At 47.0% G+C, this 23,513-nt stretch overlaps 1 protein-coding gene across 1 annotated transcript in view; it reads right to left on the bottom strand.

Annotated features, from left to right (window-relative positions):
- Tll2 (tolloid like 2) overlaps positions 1-23,513 on the bottom strand; it is a 117,239-nt gene that overhangs the window by 83,493 nt on the left and 10,233 nt on the right. The window contains exon 2 of the mRNA XM_052761421.1: positions 9,322-9,435. Within this exon, the coding sequence (XP_052617381.1) occupies positions 9,322-9,435 (114 nt within the window). The remainder of the gene's footprint in view (positions 1-9,321; positions 9,436-23,513) is intronic.

The following is a 23,513-nucleotide window of genomic DNA, read 5'->3' as shown; positions in this document are numbered from 1 at the left end:
ACACTTCATGGGTAGAGGTCTTGCCAAGCCTTGCTGGTTCTAATGCTGGAGTCCTGGTCCCACACCTGCAGAGCTCTGGCTCTGGGGCATCCTGACTGAAACAGTGTCTTTAAGAGCGGCTCACCCTGGCCTCTTTGGGCCCTTACCTAGTCCCCTGATTTTGATTTGTGGACTTCTGCTTTAGTTTTGACTCTTGTCCCCACCACATTCTCCCAGGCCAGCACTTCCTTATGTCCTCTGCACTCCCCACTCCCCACAAGGACCAGGGTCTGCTCTGCCCTGCTCTTTATAGCTACAAGCATGGACTAGAAAGCCTGCTAAGGGCCTGCCCGGTGCTCTCTGCCTGGGTCTCTGTGCTCCCAGGCTGGGCACACCCCGGCCTGGAAGGTAGTCTCTGGGGGAGGTGGGTGGCTGCTACGGTGAGGGAGGCTCCTGATTCCAGCTCCTACGCCTCCCATACTCTGAGATCGTGACAACAGTCACTTGTTATTATAGCTTGCTCTCCCTTGTGGTGGGAAATGTGCGGCTGCAGCTGTATCTTGGTACTGAGTGCAGAAGGCTCCCAGTTAGCATTTCTTACAGGAAAGAAGGGAGAAAAGAGGGAGGGATGGGATGCTAATCATGAAGTTGACATCAGAGAGGCAGAAGGGCTGTGTGACAGAGCCCAGGGCAGGGTGTGGAGGACACATGAAGATCAAGTTCCATGCTGCGGAAGTCCAGGAGAAGTCTCCTGAGAGGGCAGGCTGACCATGGGAGGTCAGCTGGAGGGCTTTAGGCTAGGGAAGGCTGGAGCAGTGGACAAGAACCTGGATGTTCTCTCTGTCTCAGAGATGTTCTGAGGACCATGGACTCCATCTGGGAATCTGTAGGAAGGGACCAATAAGATAAGCTGCTGCCTGTGTGGCTAAGGCCTTCACTTTTCAGGTACTCCCTTTAAGGTGATGTGGGTCTGCTCAGCCCTGGGCCACCACTCGGAGGCTGAGACCATTCTTTAAGCTTGTACTCACTTCTAGGGCTTTTAGACATTATACAACCAAGCACACAAGCCTCTCCCTAATGACCTCTGGGGAATGTACTGGGGAAGGGGGGCTGAGGGACGATGGAGAAAGGCCACTACGCAGTTGTGTCTGAGCCCCTGGTCAGATCCAACCAGTGTACAGAATACACAGTCCACAAGTGGCATCATTTATACACCCAGCCTGATACTGGCACTAAGGAAGGAAGGCTAAGACCAAACTCAGTAAGTCACTACTGTTGTGAGTCTGACAAAGGATAAATGTAAGCTGAGTGCAAGTGGATGCTGAATGCCAGCAAGAATTATGTGCACGATGAGGACGGCTCTCCCATGTACCCACAGAACTCATCTTTTCTTTGATCATCACTTCGGAGAATGATGATGGAGGGAACAAATATTTAGCAGCTCAAGGGGACAGGCTAGAGATAATGCTCAAAGCTCTTTCTAGAAGCAGAGAAGCATAGACTTTAAAGTTTGACTAACAAGAGGCATACTTACCTTGCTGGCTGACAGAGATTTCCTACATGTTAGCTAAGATCACACTGAAGAACCCGCCCAGGCATGTTTCTACCGGCCTGGCTCTGGCATTCCCACTGGGTCATGGCAGAGCAGTGCAAGGAATTCCTGGGGAGCCCAGGGTCTGGGACACAGACAAGGACCAGAAAGACTAGAACCGCAGCGGTGTCACACTATGGGACAATGTTTCTGCTAGCTACATTTAGTTGATCCTCCCATGAGGTAAGATTAGAGTATAGGAGCCGGGCAGTGGTGGCGCACACCTTTAATCCCAGCACTCAGGAGGCAGAGCCAGGTGGATCTCTGTGAGTTTGAGACCAGCCTGAGCCTGAGTGAGTTCTAGGAAAGGAGCAAAGCTACACAGAGAAACCCTGTCTCGAAACCCCCCCCCCCAAAAAAAAAATTAGAGTATAGAGAACGACACATAAAGTAAGTGTCCTGTCTTACAAAGAGGAAACTCCACAGCTAATCAACACAGAGCCAGGGATGCAAACCCAAGCCTGCCCAACACTTAGGCACATCCATCCACAGCACAAATCCACCCAAGTGAACATTTTCAAGATTGTGGAAGCACCCAGAAAAGGGAGGATGTGGGCCAGAATCTAACAACTTAAAGATACATAATGTTTAAACTTCTTGAAATTCCGAGTAAACGCGTGTGTGTCTCTGTGTGTGTGTGTGTGTATGTGTGTGTGTGTGTGTGTGTGTGTGTGTGTGTGTGTGTGTGTGTATAATTCTGTGTGTGCCTTTTTCCTCAAAGTACTATTCACTGATGCTCATCAGACTCCCCCTCAAAATCAAAATGACAAGTGCAACATACTTCAAGAATAAAAGACACCCATCCTGTTGTTCAGGTCCCTCCTCACCCAGCAGGAAGGATCCAGTGGGAGGGATCCAGTGGGAGGGATGCGGGTGAGGGAAGCTCCCTGAAGCCCCCTGACCCGCTTCAGCTTCCCAAGTCAGAGGTGCCAACAACACAAATCCCCCACAACCAGCTGTCTCCAAGATGGCACTTGGCAGTATCTAATATGCAAGCAGACAGATCTGAATCCTGGGTGCTGCCCCAGCAAGAAGCCAGCCTAGCATTCATATGCTTAAGATATCGAACCTCCCATAGAGACACCACAGGAACCACCCATTTACCCATCTTTCACCTGGACACTTGTAATCTGGCAGCACTTCCACCCAACAAAGAGAATTGGTAAAATGGGGACGTCATGTCTAAATAGATTGGAGAATGTCTTGCCATGGGTGTGGATACTCAGAATTCATGGTCCACCTGTGGACCTGCTTAAAATCACTCCATCCACTAATTCCCTCAAGAACCTTGAGGCTAAAAATGTGTTGGGAAGCATATACATCCTGAGTCTGTTTTCAGATCCCCCGTCCTTGGGAAACAAAGCCCAGAAATCCTGAATATTTGATTCAGATATCTACATGCCTCCCAGCGACACAGCAGTCTCTGATGTCTAAAGTAAGCTCTCTCTGATGTCTAAGTCACTGGTCACATCTCTCCTATAGTCTGAAAGACCAGAGCTCAAATTCTCCTGAAATAAACGAGACTGTAGTTTCATCAGTCCCTCCATTACAGTGGCGACAGGGAGAAGATGAGGGTACCCTCTGCCACTTAAGTTGTGGCCAGGGTCAGAAGTGGCAATCTAGAAGCCAAAGAGACTATGGGCAAAGACTTTAGGATTCAAAGATCACACCCAGAGGGAGGACACAAGCTGTTATGTCTTAGACGAGCCTTTGCTCATTTATTTACTTTGAGCCCAGAAGCCAAACTGTTGGGGCTCTGCATATGCTCTGTACAGATGGCAGGAGTTAAGGAAGGAAGAGTTACAGCAAGGTTGGCCTCTTCCATGGGGATGGACACAGCCCAGTGGCTCAGAATGGACACGGCGGGAAACATCGGTTTCCATCAGCACCAATAAGTAATTAAAACTGCTTCCCCTTTCAGAGCTCTCATTATAAAGATCAGGAACTCAGATCCATTATCCCAACAGAGATAACTGCAAGATAAATATACCTTCCTCTCATGGTACATTTTGCAAAGATGAGAATGTTCAAAGCAAGCTTCCCCAGCCCTTCAGGGAAGAAGAAAGCAAACAAAAAATGCAGGGCATTGACCACACAGGCTTTTGCCCAGCTTGTGCTGTTAAGAGGAAAAGTGCCTCAGACTCAGAAACAGGGCTGTCAGGTCCTGCCAGGCATAGGAAGAGATGCAAGAGGGTTGGAAAGTGTGTGTGTGTGTGTGTGTGTGTGTGTGTGTGTGTGTGTGTGTGTGTGTGTCCTGCTAAGTACTTCCTTCACTACACAGCTAATCCGATTAGCAGCTTTAGGAAACTCCAAAATGTTAATTCAAGAGCTCCATTCACAGAGCGGCTAGGCCCATGCCTGCCCAGGGCTCCATTCTTCTCACAGCAAATCAAAAGCATACAGAGGGGGCTCTCCCTGAAGGATATGCTCTTGCCTCCTGGCCCCGCGCACATCCAAATGCCACCACCGCATCCTCTGGTCAGCTAGCTCCTGGGACTGGGGGTTGAGCCCATCCAAAAATGGAGATGCTAGAGCTCTTTCCACTACACACCCAAATGGGGCCATTTTAACAGCACTGTCAGCCAGGTGGCCTCCTGCAGCTGGCAGCTGTACGGAATAAAGAGGTGTCACCGAGGCATCCAGTTGCAGAGCTGAGATGAGTCACCAGCTTGCTCTGGTCTTCATTTCTTTGTCTGTAGAATGGGGACTTAGAGCAGAGAGAGTAGCTGGAACAGAAGGCCGGATGGATGGAAGCTCAGGGTGTGGACAGCCACGATGTCATTGGGGTCGGACAGAGGACAGAAGGGGAAGGGAGCCTGTCTCTGTAGACTGTGAACTGAGAGCCAGACTAAGGAAGCATTTGGACAAGCAATGGGAACATCTGAAAGGGTCTAAGGAGCAGAGTTGTGTTTGGCTGGTGGCAGCATTCCTCCAGGGGCTGCCTCCATCTTTACATGCCCTTCTTCTCTGCATCCCTGTGTCCGTTCCTCCTCTTATGAAGATTAGATCATTAGATTTAGGGTCCACTCTAAACCAAGGAGGATCTCATCTCAAGGTTCTTCCCTAACTGCATCTGCAAAGTCCCCAATCTATGAGTCACTTTCTGGGGTTCTAATCGACATGAAGCGGGGGAGCACTATTCCATATAGTACAATATAGTACAGTGCCCAGGAAGGTGTCTTGGAAGCAGGATGAGGACAGAGAGAACTGAGGCAGGAAGCACATTAGTGCAGAACACCAAAGAGGGTCCTAAAAAAGAGCATGGCTCCCTGTTATTCTAGACTCCTTCCCACACTGTTCTCCACTCCTTCCAGATGGCCAGATGGCAATGGGATGGTCAAGGAAGGATGCAGCTAACCTGGAGTTGGGACACCTAAGCTCTGGTTAGGGTGCTGCCCCTGAGTGAACTCGGAACATGAGCATCCCCAGGGCACCTCTAGGCAAAGAGGCTGGCTGCCCCACCTTAGAAGCAATTGACATCCCTGTGTTCAATAGCCTGGAGAGTAGCTCCAACTTCACAGGGTAGAACAGGATGAGTGGCCTGTGGGCTGCTCTGCAGTGACAGCCCTTTTCCTGTCGCCCTGCGCAGGGACTTTCAGCCCTTTCCTGCTGGAGCTCTCTTCTCAGCCTCCAAGAAAGAAAACTGCACTTATCAAAGCTTAGAAACTAGGTGAGCTATAATGAAGAACACATCCTTCCCCACATTTGAACCTAGCAAGAGTGGCTTACGGTGTGGCTCCTTTTAAATTTACTTTTTCAACCTAGAAAATGCTTAGAGATATATGTATAAATTTCTTCCCAGAAACATCATCTCTCATTTAAAAATTACATCAAAAGTGAAACAGCCTTCACATCCATATATAAGGGCTTAGATGAGGTGTGACAGGGCTTCCTGTGGACCACTAACTAGTGCCCTCACCATCATAACGCTCTCTGGCATAGAGTGAGGAGCATCCATGATGGGATGTTACCAAACATGTAGACTACACCAGCACATTCCAGTAAGATCTTTGTGTTTAAAAAGTATCGCTGGGCAGTGGTGGCACATGCCTTTAATCCCAGCACTCGGGAGGCAGAGGCAGGAGGATCTCTGTGAGTTCGAGGCCAGCCTGGTCTCCAAAGTGAGTTCCAGGAAAGGCACCAAAACTACACAGAGAAACCCTGTCTCGAAAAACAAAACAAACCAAGAAGTGAAAAGGTGTGTGTGCGTGTGTGTGCGTGTGTGTGTGTGTGTGTGTGTGTGTGTGTGGTTGCACACATGGCTGTGGCACATCAAGACAGAAAGTAATCCAGCAAATAGATAGTCAGTGATTCAGTGATCCCTGGGGCTGGGATAACAGAATTTTCTTTTCCCACTTATGAGCTTTTGCACTTAAAAAAGAACAAGCAGTATTAGTTTAATCAGCAAAATCAATAAAAAACATTCCCAACCCGAAAATAAAATAACTATTCTAGAGAGATACAAAGTGCAGTTGGCCCTCAGAGAAAAGCACTTGAAGTAAAAACCACCTTGCCACGAAAACACCCTGAGGAAAAAGCCTGCACCAAGCTAAAGAAGGAGGGAGCATCGGTGCTGTGTGAGGGGCTTGGTGTCCAGGCCCCGGGGCCCTTCCACATGTGGCAGTCCCCCCAGTCCTCACTTTGATTCCAATCCTTTCCTACATCAGTCTTCTCTTCGCAAATATTAAGAAGAATTAATAGCTATTGAACATGTATCAGGTGTCAGACACATCACATATATATTTTTTTTTTCCTGCGGGTTCATGATCTCACTAGGAGGCAAGAATTATTTCCATTCTCATTCAGCAGATGAAGAAACTGAGGCCCACCTCTGGGATTTAGCCCAGGTAGCGCAAGCCCAAAGCCTGTTACTGGGATCAGTGCTCATAGATCCTTCTGGGACCAAAGCCCTACTGGCACTCCTGACTTCCTGAAGAAGGCCAGAGTCTGCGAATTCTGCCAGCACCATCTTCTTGTCCTCATCAACACTGGCCAGCATCTTCTAGGTCCAAGGCGATGGCCTGCCTCTGTGGAGTCCAAAGCTGAGTGTGATCTGTCCTCTATTAGCTCATAGGATAAGGACAGAGAGGATAGACATCTGAGTTCCACATCCATTCTGAGCAAGTGTTCTGAAAAAGGTAAACCACCGGGCTTTGCTTCACACAGCATCCTCAGGTGACCGTCCCTGAAGGACACTCTCTAGCAGCTGTACATGGCATGGTGTCTGGCCAACGCCTAACCTCTCTGGAGTCTTTCCCTCACATTTTCTCCTCTTGTTCCCCCAAGCTATGCTACTCTAAGTGCCCTGGGAGAAGCAGAAAGAGAGCTGATGGGGCAAATCCAAGAATTCCTAATGGCACATGGGCCTGTTGTGTGAGCCAGAGGGTGACAGGGGACCCACATTAAGGAGCCCAAGATCCAAAACTGACAGCAGACTCTGCCTGGGTACCACTCCTGCTTCCTAAATAAGTATGTTCAACCTGGAGTGTGAATTGGCACATTCACTTTTGGAAATGATTTGACAGTATCAACTTGAACCCTGGACCCTGCCATTCCACCCAAGGCAGCTGCCCAGGAGCAACAAGTGCTTAAGGCGATAGGTTCTTCCATTATCAGATTTATTACAGCGAGAGATGCTGAGCTGATCAAGTGTCTGTCAACAGAAACTGTTGGCTAAGCTAGGGTCCATCCAGGTAGCAGAACAGTTCACATCACTGGAAAGGGACCAACTGTGCCATCAACCATGTGGGTGGATTTTGCAGTCATGAAGGCTAGTACAAGATGACAGAATAACATTCATTCAGGGTCTGGAATGCAGGCAAAACAGGGAAAGGTTAGATTAGCAACGAGCACTGACTATGGGGGACATATAGGAGTCTTTGGGGTCTGGAATGTACCACGTGAGTGCCATAGTGTGAAGATCATCACAGTGCGTGCGCAAGATACGCAGTATTGAGGAATACTGCAAAATAAGTTTAAGAATCATTTTAATCACAGAATCATTAGGTCATCTTCTCCAGACCCCTGGGGAAGAGATGAGGAAGAGTGTGAACAGATGTTACGCTGGAGCACAGCTAAGGCTGTGGCATGCTGTTAGAAAAATAATTCAATGCTTGACTTTTCAGACCATGTAGAAGAGGCCACTCAAATTCCAGTGCTGCTCAGAGACTCACGATACCACAAAGGAAGTCTGAGGTATCTCATGGCTCCTTCCAGTCCCCAGTCCCTAGCAATGATTCCACGACCTAGTGACAATGTTGGTCCTTCATCTGTCAACCCCTGTGGAGAGCTTTGTAGCCAATCCCACTAGCTGCTCATTTTCCTCATGCGACCTTAGAGCCTCTCAACATGAACACATCTCACCCTCTTCTCTCTAGTTTTCAGAAATATTCCTGACATCACCAACTACATCATCAGGGATACACTCCATTTCTTGAGATCTTATGGATACACCTCCCATTCCTTGAAATCTTACATGCCAGGCACTGAGCAAACCTGTTACCTTTGGCATCAACCTCAAAAACTCTATGGAATGAATCCTAGTTTCACCCCATTTTAGAGGTAGGAAAACGGAATCAGATCTACACCTTTCTGCCTGGTGTGAGGGTTTCCTTAAAGGAAATGGTTGGGCTGTTTCCTTTTTCTCTCACCAGCACTGAACTTGACCCAGGGTGAGGGTTAAAATAGCTTCAAGAGAAAGAAGACTGTGTTGGAGAAAGGTTCACAGTAGGCTGCTGTGAGCCTCAGTCACCAAATGACAAGTTACCACTGCCACGTGCGGATACTCAATCCCACACTCAGTCTCCTGCACTAAGGACCAGAAGGCTGCAAAGCCACAGGGCCCAGTGCACAGGGAGGTGAGGAGCACCCAGGGGACCAGCCTCACTGCTCTTCATCTCACGGTTGGCAGCCAAGAGAGAGAAGAGAGAAAGCAGTCACAGAAGGCAGACTGGGTGGGTCTCCTGCCCCAGACAGCACAGGGACTTGCCTGGTTGTCAATCAAACAAGTGACAATTCCCCATGGCCAAGCATCTTATTCTAAGCTAGTCATTACTGTCGACAGTATTGTCAGACATTATTTAAATCCAGCCCACTTAGCAATTCTCTCCACTGTGGGACAAGCAAAACCTCAAGCTAGAGTCCTAAGTACCAATACTGGGTTCCAGGCTGAACCCTCCAACAGAGGCAATTGTAGATTTTCTTAGAAGGATCAGCTAAGTTGGGCTAGGATGATGGTTCAGTTGATAAAGTACTTGCTGGACATCATGAGGACCTGGATTTGAATACTCAGCATTCACGTTAAAAAGCTAAGTGTGGTGGCATACATCTGTAACTCCAGTGCTGGGGGCAAGGTCCAGGGAGAGGCAGATCCCTAAAGTTCATTGGCCAGCCAACCTAGCCAAACTGATGAGCTCCAGGTTCAGTGAGAGACTGCTTCACAAAAGGTAGAGAATGGGTGAAGAAGACACTTGACATTGACCTCTGGCCTCCACACACATGCACACACAATTGTACATGATCCTGCATGCACACATGCACAAATGTGAACAAGTACATGCTACAGAGAGAAAGAAAGAAGAATCAGCTAAATTTAAGGTCCCAGATCCATGCCTCCATCAGAGGAGATGGTGTGCCCCCGCTCAGGTCTTCCATACAGATCCCTGGACCTACAGGTCAAAGATACCAAAGATTCCTACTGGAACTCTCAAGCAGCGCACTAGGGCCCAAGCAGATCAGGGGCCAATACTTGCCGGTGTCATGTCCCATTTCCTCCTCCGTGGATGGCTTAGTCCAGTCTTCAGCCTTGTCGATGTGAAATAGCTTCAGATCCTCCTCCTCCAGGGCAATGTCTCCCCAGAAGACAGCTAGCAAGAGAAATCATAGTGGGTCAACTAAGCCTGCAAGTCAGAAAAAGGGATTTGCTAACCCCCCAGAAGGCAGTGGATGCAGGGAGCAAATCCTAGAAAAGACAGTCCTGCCAATCAAAGTTCTCCTGGAGCCTCAATGATAATTACATTAAAGCCATGGTATCTGGGCCAACCACCATGGGAACCCAGAGCCTTGACCTATAAACACCCCTCCATCTCACCCTAGGTCCAGGCTGCTATGGGCAACACATCACCTAGAGACAGCTGTTTCTTTCCTCTCCCTTTCTGAAGAAAAAGCACAATGCCATCATTTACTTATCACTCACAGTATCTGTTGCCCTTCTTTGTGCATGGCTCCCCCATTCTATGTTTTCCCTCTGCAGGGAAAAGCAATACTCTAGATCAGCAGTTCTCAACCTATGGGGTCACAACCCTTTGAGGCTCGAACAACCCTTTCACATGAGTCACATAAGACCATCAGAAAACACAGATATTTACGTTCCGATTCTTAACACTAGCAAAATTACAGTTATGAAGTAGCAATGAAAATACTTTTCTGGTTAAGAGTCATCACGTCATGAGGAACTGTATTAAAGGGTCACAGCATTAGGAAGGTTGAGAACCACTGCCTTAGACAGTCAAGTCCAGCACCTGGGATCTTGAGCACAAGTGTTGGAGAACACAGACATGGTTTTATCAGGATGCACGTGTAATTCTACTTTGGAGACGAATCCCCATGGGCCCATGTATTAAAGGTGTGGACCTAGAGTGGCCCCCACTGGGAGGTAGTGGAGCTGTGAGACTGGGATCATAAGCCCAGACCCCTCTCTTTCTCTTTATGCTCTAATGATGAGGCAAGCAGTTCTGCTTCACCAGGTGCACCGCCATGATCCCGTTCGGCAAATCACTTGACCTGTTTCGGCTTTGGCTTCCTCATCTGGAGATTAAAAGGTAACTGATGTTCAGCATTGTGTGAGAAATAATTGAGATGGGGTTTGCTAACAGCTGGCCCAGGACTGGCCAAGGCGAGTCACCTGATTGTCACTGAGTTCTTCCTGGCATGTGTTTCTCCCCTCGCTTCACCCTCTCTTTATTCTGAAGACCCCTGACAACCACAACTCCCACATCTCTGGTGAATTTTCTTCCCACCCTGACACACCCCTTCCTGTGTGTGTGTTGCTGTAGGGTTAAACTGTGTCATCTATCACCTAACAGATATGGGACCTGTGCGTGTACCCGTGCGGGTACCTGTGAGGGTACCTACACACGCCGGGCTTCAGGCAGACAAGACCGGGGGCCAGAGCAGCACATCTAGAATTAGAGTTTTTGTGCTTTACAATTAACAAGGGATTCAATCTATGTGTCACTTTTTCCCCCTTTCATATATTGATATTCTCCTATGGATTCTGTACCCTTACAAACCAGAAAACAGAGCTGCAGCAAAAATAAATAAATAAATAATAACTCACTCAGGGTCACACAGCCAGCAAGTGGCAGAGCCTGACTCCAGCCCTAGCCTCTCTCCAGCCCCAGCCCTCCACCTCACAGCTCCCTCAGCATCCCCCACTTTGCAACACTCTAAATGCCCTGAAGACAGGCTCTGGGTTTTTTCTCACACATTTCATCTGTCAAAACCCACTTCCCACACTAAGAAAAACCAAGCCAGAGGCCACAAAGTATGGAACAGAATCAGGTAGATGCTGCCCATGAGACAGACACCAGGCAAACAACCTAAACTCTCTTAGTCTCAGTTTCTTCATCTCTCAGATGGTGATAAGCAGTGATGTCACTTCCTTCCAGTTTACCTGAGCATCAGGTGAGATGGTGTAAGTGTTGAACCCATTTAGTAAATACAACAAAATACCTCTGTCCTGTAGACCTCAAGATCCTCAGCAATGGTCTACATGAGTAGTGATGTATAGTTAGACTGAATGGTGTTTTCTAAAGGTGGGACACCTCCCTCCCTTGGAACACTGCCCTTCTCAATTACCCAGCCCAGAATAGCCTTTACCCACACCAGCCACAAAAGGGTGCGGGCTGGTTTTGAGGCATCACACAATGGACAGATTCCATGCCACATCAGGGCCCAGAGAGCCCTTTCCACAGTGAGTCATGTCTCCCTCCCTGTGACCCCCATGGGCTTCCTGTGATGGAGTCTGGATCCCGAACTCAGTTTTCCTGTCCTACAGATTCCACCAAGACCTCCAAAACTGATCCCTTGGACGCCACCAAAGACAGTTCAAGAAGCTGCCTGCTGCCCATAACTCAGAAAGGCACCTCTCTCAGAATCATCTGGTGTTCAGACAATGGTGCTCAGTGGAGATTCAGAAACCCCAATGTAGTTGACTGTTTCACTCTTTGCTCTTTGGAGGCTTGCCACCCAGCTCTCAAATAAACATTGAGATTTATTCTTATTTACATGGCCTTAGCTTAGCTTATTTCTAGCCAGCTATTCTTAACTTAAATTATCCTATCTACCTTTTGTCTCTGGGCTTTTACCTTTATCTACTCTATATTCCTTCCTTTCCTTCTTACTCCATGGTTGGTTGTGTAGCTGGGTGGTTGGCCCCTGGTGTCCTCTTCTCCTTCTCCTTCTCTCACTCCTCCTCCTTCTCTTCTCTCTTCCTCTCCTATTTATTCTCTCTGCATGCAGCCCCGCCTGTTTCTCTCTCCTGTCTAGCTATTGGCTGCTCAGCTCTTTGTAAGACCAATCAGGTGTTTTAGACAGGCAAAATAGCACAGCTTCACAGAGTTAAACAAATGCAACAAGAAGAACTCAACGCATCTTTGCATTGTTAAGCAAATATTCCACAGCATAAAAGAATGTCACACATCTTTAATATTTCACAACACCCCAAACTCCTGCTACAGTGTGTTCTCCAAAGCACGGAGAGAGGCTTTAGTCCCCTTTCTCCACCTCACTGTGGTTAACGTTGTGTCTCCGTGGAGAAGTGCAAGACACTGAAGAGAGGTTTCAACAGCAGAAGTGCTGTGATTGGTTAGTGAAGACTACCGTGGGCACGAGTGGGGGGTGGCAACCCTTCTGCTTCCATTGATAGGAAGGAAGATGGTCTCATACTATTCCAGAAAAGAAAACAAGTTTGATCAGAAGCAACTGCTTTCTTGGAAAATCCAAGAGATACATTGAAATAACTGGTTCAAAGTTAATGTATCAACAATAACACACCAGACTGCTATGTAATAGAAACTGTTAGCACCTTTTAAAGGGGCTTCATATCTGAGCTTCAATGTGGTACCCACTAACTGTCTGTTATTCCTGAATACTTAGAATGTGGTTAATGTGAAGGAGAAACTAAATTTTAAATCTTAATTATTTTTTAAATTGCTGCCTATGGCTAGTGACCATGTCACAAATATAAAGCTGAATATAGTAAAAAACAATGACATATAATATATGTATAATTATTTAAAAGTCAAAAAGAACCAGATGCTTTGGAATAAGTTTAATAGGCACTGTGTTAAGAAATACAGATTCCTGCTAAAACTATGAAAGTGGTGAGCAAGATAGCACCTTGGTCAAGGCACTTGCTGCCAAACCTGGTGCCCCCACTTCAATCCCCAGGACCCACGCTATGGAAGCAAAGAGTCAGGGCCCACAAGCTGCTCTCTGAGCCTCACGTGTGCACAATGGCACATACGCACACACAAATACACACACACACACAAATGCACAAAAATTAAAAACTAAAAAACTATAAAATTGGGTAACACATAAAGAGAAATGTACTATATTCATGAAAGAGAAAGGCTATAATTTTAAAGATTAACTCTAAGATGGTGTGTAGGTTCATACACTTCAAAAACTACAACTAACTTTTTGTTTGTTTGTTTATTTGTTTTTTGTTTTTTCGAGACAGGGTTTCTCTGTGTAGTTTTGGTTCCTGTCCTGGATCTCTGTAGACCAGACTGGCCTCAAACTCACAGAGATCCGCCTGGCTCTTCTTCCCAAGTGCTGGAATTAAAGGCGTGCGCCACCACCGCCTGGCTCCTAACTTTTTATTGTTGACAAAATTATCTATAAGTACACCTCCATAATTATGTGAGAATGGTCAAGAGAGAATGTGCTAAGACTACCGCAGCCCTGTCATAAAGAATGGTCTAGAATCAGGTTCTAGATTATGTAAGAAAACTACAAAAAATTAGCTCTCACAAATTTGTGGAAAGTAGTTGACTCTTGGATGGGTTATGTTCAAACAAGTGACTTAACCAATTAAGGAAAACTCAAGTGGAATTTGAACTAAACTCCACACAACAAAATTTAATCCAAATAAATAAAACATTAAATCAATGGTTGTTTCAACAAAATTTAGAAGTCTAAGTCTACAGTCAGTCCTCTGTATTAATAGTTCTATACCTAGATTCAATCAACCACGGATCAAAAACTATTTGAAAAAACAATGTGTCTATACTAAACATATACAGGTTGTTCCCCCCCCCAATACACACTAATCGTTACAGTGTAGCAATTATTTATAAAACATTTACACCATGTCAGGAATTACACAGGAGGAAGTGCAGAGTGCTACATGCCAAGTATGACACCATCTGACATAAGGGACGTGAGCATCTGTGGACTTCAGTATCTGGGGTGAACCCTGGAACCAGTCCCCAAAGGTACCAAGGGACAACTGTACATCTAAAAAACTCAGCTACTGAACTATTACTAAAAGACAGAGTGTGACCCATGGAAGCCTTCTATGAGAAAATTCTCCAGGCATGCCCATCGCCTCTTCCACTGACAACTGCCAGTAAGCCAGACCGTTATCCATGGACCAGGAGCATGGACAGCATCTTAGAACTTGACCGAAATATGTATCCTCAGAGGCCATCCTGGACTTGCTGAGAAGGAACTTGCATGCTTAAGGATCCCTTGAGTAAATTATATACACATTAAACTCTGAAAAGCACTGGTAATAGTGACAAGAGACTGTCCTCAACACCCATGACACTGGAGTCAATCTCTCTGCCATCTTTTATGTCTTCCATGGCTGTAATGAAGAAATCAAACTGGTAATTCTTTATGGGATTAGAACTCAAAAATGCAGAGTCATAGAAAGAATCTCAGGTGCATTTCCATAAAAAATGAACCTCTGTCCTCACCTCTGGTTGGCTGACCTCGCAAGTTTCAACCTGCAATTCAGAGAGTTGCCAACAGGTGGTGGTGTTTGGTGATGGCATTCTGACTCAAAGTAAAGGGCGTTTCAGGAAGAGATGGCAAATGAACTACAACAGGAAGAATGCTTTTCAGAAATGAAAAATAGAAACCTTAATGGAGGCTCACACCTGTAATCCTAGTACTCAAGAGGCTTGGAAAGAAGGACTTCCATGAGTTCAAGGTCAGTTGGGGTTACATAGTGAGTTTTAGGCCAGCCTAGACTATTAAGAGAGACCCGTCTCCAAAAATTAAAGGAAAATAAATAGGGAAGAAGGAAGGAAGGAAAGAGGAAGGGAAAGAATCTTCATAAAGTGGTCAAAAGAAATGTGTATGCACGTGTATGTGGTATAAATACATGTTTGTGAGGATGTGTACATGTATGTGGGAGATGTGCATGCACAAGTATGTGTATATACATAGGGGTCAGAAGTCAATCTTCTTCGCTCTCTTCCTTAAATCCAGTTTTAAAGTTAGTACATGTAAACTGTGGAAACATAAAAAAGAGACTGATTTTAAAAGTATACTTTCTTTTTAAAATATTTAGATTCATTTTACTTATTATTGTGCATGTGTTTATGATGAGGAGGCATGCACATGCCATGGCATACGTGTGGAGGTCAGAGGACAGCTTCATGGAATCAGTTCTCTCCTCCCACCTTGATGTGGGCTCTGGGAACTGAACTCAAGTTGTCAGGATTCACAGGAAACACTTTTATCCACTGAGCCATTTCCCCAGCAGACCTAGGGAAGATATTAGTGAGAAATCAGGCCTTTGGCTCCAATTCCATATTTGAGTTCAGTTCTTTGTTCCCACACAGGCCCAGCTTCTGGAACTGGGATTCTGGGTAGACTCGGCAGAGATTGTTCTGTTTCAGATAAGCACCTGGCATGGCCAAGACAGGACAGCTGGACAGGTGTTTAGAGGGGACAGAGTGCAGGAAGGTGGCCCTGGAGATCCCTCACGACCCTCCCCACTGGAGTTTTCTCTGAGTCTTGGAGACACTGGGATTCTGCTAGTGTTTAATGAAACCAGGTGCCTGACTTGGGGCGCCAGACCCACAGAGCTGGGAGTCTGTGAGCCAGGCAGAGGGAGACCCCCTCCAATGCTGCTGTCAGCACCAGCCACCCTTGACAAGCTACGCCTCACTAGCTCCCAAATAGCATAGATCAGCCAGCCCCTAGCCTTCTCAGAGCCTCTTGGCTGTATGCCTCCCCCAGAGGCTCTCTCCAAACCCCAGGAAACCTGGCCTCTGGGTGGAGGAACCTTACAGCAGTGACCTCTCCTCCCCTTCCCTCTCCCAACCAGCCATTTCCTGATTCTCTCATCTACACTTAATGCTTGGGACCTTTTCAATTCCTACCTAACCACAAATCTCACTCGATGAGGCTGTGTCTCAGGATGTCTACCCTGGTGGAGAGGGTACAGCGCACATTTCCACAACTTCCACAAGAAGCTACTTGTGATCCCATACAAGTAACGTTTGCTTTCTTGGCATTTCTTCACCCGCCCATGAGACAGCTGAGCAGCTCCAAGCTGATGGAGGTCTGGCCCTCAATCCACTTGCACTGAGCGTCTTAAAGAGGATGTTGATGTATGGAACTCCAGGTCTCAACCAAAGTGATGAAATCAACACCTCCAGGGACAGAGCCCAGGAACACACATTTAAACGCAGGCTCTGTCACACCCCATTCTGATTCACACTAAAGTCTGGGAACCAACATAATCAATGGTCTCTAAGGCCCCCAACTCCAATCATTGGTTTCCCTCCAATGTCTTTTAGACACACACTGAGATCTGCCTGAGGCTCATCATTTACCCATCCCTGTGGCAAGCCACTCAAGCAGCTAGGAACCTTGCGAGCACTCTCTAAGGTGGGCACCTGGGGGTAAGCCTCGGTTTCTGCAGGAACCAAACACAGAAGGTTCAAACTATTACTATTCCTCTCAGGAAACTCTCAGAGGTGGGGCAGAGGGGCCAGAGGCAGGAGAACTACAGGGAAATCCTACCCAGAGATGCTTTTCGTTCTGTGAGTTTTCAGTGGAGGGATTTAACAGGTTTGAAGCAGTTTTGTGTGAATCTTTGTCAGGGCAGTGTATGTACAAACAAACAGGGAGGTTTTTTTTTTTAGTAAAAAGTTAATCGGCTTAAAGTGTGCAACTAAATCGGCAAAGCTTACATTAAAGTGACCCACAGAGAAAGGACCCCATGGAAGGGAAATCCCTAGGGACTACAATATGGCCTCTATGTTCTTTTGTAGTTCCCAGCTATAAATATTCATGGGACAGTGTTAATGGGGTCCACAGCTCTATGCAACCACAATAGTTTTTTTGTTTATTCTCAGGACCATGAACTTTGAAACCATGACCCTAAATTTCAGCACTCCGCATTCAGGCTCACTCAGTAGCAAGTGGGTGGGGAGAGGTTTGGCTTGCGAGGCCAGAGAGGAAGCAGGCAAGTGTGAATCGTGCCTCCTGGATCTTTGGGTGCAGATTAAAGGGCAGGATCTGTTTAGTATGGGAAGCCTCCTGTCTGCAGAGTCCACAGCTGCTCCTGGGGAAGTGGCCTTCTTGAGGGATGGAATGGCTAAGCTATGTGAGCATATGGCAGAGAGGAGTGGGAATCAGTAAATATTTTAATTGGGCAAAACAGATTCATTGTGAGTTTTATATCGAAGTCTTTGAAAAAAAAAGAGTTTGGATCCAGGAATTTCTAAGATGGCAAATGTAAAAGCCATCTAAGCACTACACCTGTTCCCCACAGGAGGAAACCAGAGCACAGGAAGGTAAAACCAGGCACCAACTCCCCACCGCAGTCCTCTTCAATTGAGGGGTGACAAATAGGGGACACACCTGGACCTCTTCTGACTTGCTCTTACCCAGGACAAATGTCCCTCATTGATCTCAACCCTCCTACCCATTGAACCTGAGCATGCCCTCTTAATCCATCTTAGCAGAGTCACATAGCCCAGCGCTGACTGAGAGATAGGGAACCAGTGGAGGCCTACTTGTCATCTCCACCCTCCATTGTCCCAGAACCCATTACCTATTAGTTCCAGTTAAGGATGATCCAGTCATCACCCCCTAAACCCTGACTCAGGGGTCCAAGTGCACACATCAGAGACCCTTTAGGATCCAAGTATCCACGGGACTCCTGGGTCAGTCAGGACCTGGGAGAGCGCCCTGCACAGCAGAGTCCTACAGAACAGCTCTTGAAACTGTTGGCATCTCACAGCAGATGAGTGGGTGCCTACGCTGGTAGCCACCTTGCACAAGATAGATGTGGTCTTCTGCCTTGAACCTTCATCTGCAGATCACCATACAGTCACACTGATAGGTCAGTGGCCATGTCACAGCTTGACTCACTGAAATCAAAACTGTCTGTCAGCAAACTGAAACTGTAAAACGTAAAATGGGCAGGCCCATCCCAGCTGCAACGTTGCCTAAGCTTTAAAGCTCCAGACAGATTTCATCTCAAGAGCCTTCCCCCACGCAACTGGTGGCTTCTTAGATGGCACTGGAAAGAGCTAAATCAATCAGCAATGTCTGCTACTGGCACTGGGGCACTGCACATGCCCATACCTTTTCCATTCAGAAATTGTTAGTAATGTGTTAAACATACCATGGTCATGGTAAATGAAAAGCTGGAGCCAGACCTGAGCTTTCTGCTCAGTCCTTTGCCCAGCAGGTCTGTTCCTGCACCTGCATCTCCCAGCTCTCTTGCCCTCTCTCCCTGGGGTTGCTTTAAACAAGGAAGAAACACTGGCAGACAGTGTGGTGGAAGAGGGAAAGGAGGTCTGGGTATTTCTTCCCTGCTGAGATGCTCCAGGCCTGGCCTTGGTATCTCACGCTTCCGCCTCCCCTCCTACCGGTTCTGAGACCATTAACATTGCTTCCTCCCAGGTTCTTCAGCACAGGGAGAGCTGGCTTGTCTCTGGGGACCTCCCCCCACCCCCACCCCCGGTCTTGCTTGTTCCCTTAACTCCATCTTGTGTCTCTAACTAGTTCTCCATTAATATGAAACATGTACGGTGATCCTGTTTCCCACAGGGCATCCTCACTCACATAGCTATTGTGAGAAAAACCTTTCGGTTACTTCCACAGCTAAGAAGGAAGATGGGAGGCTAAGCAACTCCTTTGACCCCAGTGGTGCTTCTCATTTACTAGATCCCAGCAGGATACGATTTTCTGCATCTCACATCCACCGCCTCCCACAGCAGAAGCCCACACCGACTCCACTCAATAACATCAAGGAAGATGCAGTTTACGTCCTAAAAGCCAAGAGCATCTTGGATTTTAATTGTACATCATGTGTGCTTGACTACAGGACCAGGCACATTTCATAAGTCCTAATCTCTCCACTGTGGAATGATCTTTCATAGAGCCATAAATTATACGAGCAATTGCACATGACTCATTCTGAAGCTGGAGGCCACTGGAGACCTAAGCAGTGAGCAGAGCAGAAAGATATACTAGGTGGAGAGAAGAGGAGGCCTGGGGCCTAGCTCTAGCCAAGCCACAGCTCTCCCTACGACTCCCTAAGATACCGCCCCTCCACACCACAGGGTTCTCACTGGGAAAATGGAACATTTAGAACAGACACGGCTTCTCCCAGCCCCGACGTTCCATCGGGTTTGATGGCACAGCTGGTTAACTTTCAGCAATGCCTGTGGTCTGTTATCTTGACTGAACCTTCTACTCAAAGGCCCAGCGCGCTCAACCGACTGTGGCACGGGCTGCTTTTGCTTACCGGTTCCTTTTACTGCTTCTACAAGAAAAGAACCTCAGACTTGCGTTCAAATGCTCTTGAGGGTAAAGCTTTCAGATTCCCAGGTAGATACCTGTGGCCATGTGACTAAGTTCCAGCCAATGAGATGACGCATACATGGCAAATGGGAAGCCTCTGCTCATGTTCTCTATGTGATTTTCTTCTCCCTGCCTCTCACAGCCAGACTGTCGGTGGTGGCATGGGCTTGGGCTGCCATCGTGGTCTATAAAGACAAAGGCCTCTCCAGGTGGGAAGATGGAAGGGCCTAGTCCCTGGAGCATCTCCAGGATGGAGCTTCCAGGAGTCCAGACTGCAGACTCCAGACTCTGATGTGACAAAGAACCAGATGTCCAGCTTTTCCCAGCCGTGGACATGCATTGCCCGTAAATCCCGCTCCTCCCCATTCTCTCATGTTCTGCTGTTCTGGAGCTGGGAGCTGTAAAAAATCCCCCTTTACCATCCGTCACAGTGTAGGGTTCTGTGGGGGGAGAGCCCTGGATGACACTGAATAAAGGAGGAAGGACATTTGTTCCCAGGTTCTGGTGGCCTCATCTCTCTTCCCCAGTAGGAGTTGCTGCCAGCAACATTCAGGAGAACCACAGGCACCAGTCAGTCATTCGAGATTTTTCAGTCTCCACTGGGCAGTTCCTTGCCAGCAGGGATTTTCCTGATATACATTTGCCCACTTCTCCATGGCCTCACCCACAATTAACTGAAGTTGAAAATAAATCAAATGGAGAGTTCCAGAAACAGACAATAAGTGTTTTAAAACCCCGTGCTGTTCTGAATAGTATAAAAAAAAATCTTGCACCATTAGATCCTGTCCTGGGTGACACATGACTCTTTATCATAGATCCTGTACACACTACCTGCCTATTACTAGTTAGTGGCCATCTCAGTTACCAGGTCCACAGCCACAGTACGTCCAGTTGTCTGTATCTTTCTGACCACAGTTGTCCACATCTTTCTTGTTAAGGGGCAAGCTCAAGGAAGGGGACAAGAAGGAAGCTCCAGGGCCTGGAACACGGAACACATTAGCTTTGGCAGTAGGGTCTATAGGGGAAGAGTCAGTATAGCCCAGATGCTGTACTTTCAGTGGCTTCGGCCATTCATTGGAGGTCTTGGAGCCAGAATGTCTCCATGAACTTCAACCTCTAAAGGCCATGGCCCCAACCTCTCCTAAGAAGTTCAAATACCAGCCTGAGGGATGGGGGTGGGAGCCCACTCTTTTCCTAGCAATTGCTTTATATACCCAGCATCCCTGTTTCTTCTGGGCCCTCTCTACCTCTTCTGGTCCCCTTTGCAGGTTAGGGACTATATACACTAAATTTACTAGTTGTTCTTCAAATGCCTGGTGTGGTTTCAGTCTCTCAGCTGCACTATGATAAACATGATGAATTAACATGAGTCAGTAACTAGCCACTTCATCTTCGTGGGAACAGCCATGGGTTGTGTGTGGGAGGGGGGGCAGCAACAGGGGTATAGTACAAAATACCTTTTCGGCTTTCTAAATAAACAAATAATAAAACCCTCCAAACAATTACCCGTGGCAAAGATGACGGAAAACAGTTGACATTTTCACTCTTTAAGAGCGTCCACTTAGTGTTAAAGGCCTGCTAAGTGTTCAAAATCATTTGGAAAGGGATGCAAATTAAACTGTTAACTGCAAGTTGAAAAAACAACAACAAAATGCTTTTCTCAAGCCAGCACTGATCTTCAAAGCTAGAATACATGCTACCACTCAATCCTCAAGGGAACCAAGGAAGAGAAAAAAAAATGTGCTGGAGTATTTGATTCGTTTTGCTTCGGCCCTGCTAGGGATCGTACCCAGAGCCTCAGGTGTGCTAGGCATGTGCTCTACCACTGAGCTGTGTCAGCAGCCCCAACCCCAAGAGCATCTATATTTCAAGCAACTCTATTTATAGGAATTTAGTATCAAGAAATAAAGATGTGTATAAAAATCTAGTTAGCTGGCTATTTTAGAAGCTGAGGCAGAAGGATCACAAGTTCAAGACCAGTTTGGGCTACACAGGGAATTAGAGACCAGCCTAGGCAATTCAGTGAGACCTTGTCTCAAAATAACAAAATGAGCTTTGAGTAGAGTTTTTCTATAACATGCTCAAGGCCCTGCCTGGGCTCACTCCCCAGCCTGCAGTAAATAAATATTCAGTAACAGGGATGTCTCCAGCAGCAAATGATTGTTGGGGTGTGGGGGGATCTGTATGTCTTACAAAGGGACCTGTTAAGCAAATGATGATGTATCTATGCAACCATGAAGAAAACAACTTAAATTGATGCTATATAAGTCTGCTGTTACATAAGCATCCTCACTGCCATAGAAAGAGGTTCATGGCTCTAAGAAAATGGATAGAAGGTTCAGAGCAGCTGCACAGTACATTGAGGAAAAGGGAATTCCTGTTACAAGCACACACAGAGTGTCTGGAAGCACACACACCATGTTTACAGCAGTCACCTCTAGAAAGTAAGATGACTGAACATTTTCAGTCCTTCCTATATCTAATTTCTAAATGTTCTACCATGGGTGTATAAATCAGAAAAACGATTTAAAATCTCCCCCTCCTATCTCAAAGGTGCCCTGGAGCGTACGGAACTTGTCTCGACAACCTCATTCATGTTTCTGTTATGGCCTTTCAGTTTAGGACCCCTCCCTGACACACAGTGTGATCTTGTTCCATCTCCTCTTCCTTCCCATTCCCAGGATAATAATGATCCTTATCTCTCGGGGCTAGATGTCCTGGTCAGGTGTTCCCTGTTTCTGTAGGTCCTAAGCATTGAAGATCTTCATTGGAATACTTTCCACTCAAAAGAAATTATTTCCCTAAGATATATTTCAAGAGCCTCAGCTTGACATGCATTTTTTTTCCAGGTTTATTTCCATCTTGTTACTATTTTTCTTCAAAATAAGCTGGAGTGAAGTTCCAGCTCCAACATGTCCCAAGCATCCCAAGGCCTCCCATTGACTCACTATTCTATCCGACGTTCTGCCTACATCCCTACTTCTCCAAATTCCACCTACCCCTCTGGCCCAAGCTCAGAGCTTACCACACCCTTCTCAGTAACCCTTCCTTACTTGTCCCATGGTGAGTCCCACCTTTTGGATCCCGATGGTATCCCATTTACTCAGGTTTTCATTGGACATATACTTTCTGGCACTTACCAGGCACTGACACTCTGCTGGTGGCAGGAAACCGAGAGAGCCCGGTTTCTCCCCCAGCAGCTTATTGCCCCATGTGTGGAGAGCTGCTGAGCCAGTCACCAACATCAGCATCTCTGACCAGTTCTACTTAGAAAAAGTGCCAGTGTGGGAAAGTAAAGGCAACGGGCAATCTAAGAAAAGGAAACAATTTGATATGTGGCTGGCTGGGTGGTGTGGAGGAAGTGCAGGCTGAATCTGAAAGAAGGAACCAGAGCTGACTACATGGAGGGCCCTGAGAGGCTCCTAAGAAGACCCTCCCATGGGAGAGTTGCAGGCGAGGGGGAGGGGCTGCAGGAAAGGGTGGGCAGTAACCGAGGTCTCAGAACTACCAACCATTCTCATCCCAAGTGCCTGGAAGTTCTGAACAGTCCTAAACTGTGTCTGATTCTGCAAACAGGCTCAGATGTGAGCGTTAAAAGACCACTCTGCCAGCCAAGTGTGGTGGCATATGCCTTTAATCTCAGAACTCGGGAGGCGGAGACAGTTGGATCTCTCTGAGTTCAAGGCCAGCCTGGTCTATAGAGTAAGTTCCAGGAGAGCCAGGGCTATTACGCAGAGAAACCCTGTCTTGAAAAACCAAAAAAAAAAAAGAAAAAGAAAAAAAAAAAGCAAGCAAGAAAGGCCAAAAGACCACTCTGCCTGCAGCATGCACAGATTTGGAGAGTGTAGGAACCCACAAGGAGCTGGCAGGGGCTTAGAAGAAGATGGCAGGAGTTAGGATGAAATGAGGTAGACAGGCTCAAAGTTGGACACCAAGCCGGCAGGACTTGGCTTGGGCTGCATGACAAAATGAGAGAAGTCAAGGGTCGGGCTTGCAACCAGGTTCCCAGCTACAGTACCTGGGTGGACTGTGCACCTGTAGCCACTTTCCTGAGCCAATGGGGAAAGGCAAAGAATTTGGAGCTGGCTTGACAGAG

This window comes from Peromyscus californicus, unplaced genomic scaffold (assembly GCF_007827085.1).
Source record: "Peromyscus californicus insignis strain IS unplaced genomic scaffold, ASM782708v3 Scaffold_4__1_contigs__length_199733344, whole genome shotgun sequence".
In the NCBI taxonomy this organism is placed as follows: Eukaryota; Metazoa; Chordata; class Mammalia; order Rodentia; family Cricetidae; genus Peromyscus; species Peromyscus californicus.
Note: the sequence above shows the minus strand (reverse complement) of the source record. Positions and strands in the feature narration are given on the sequence as shown.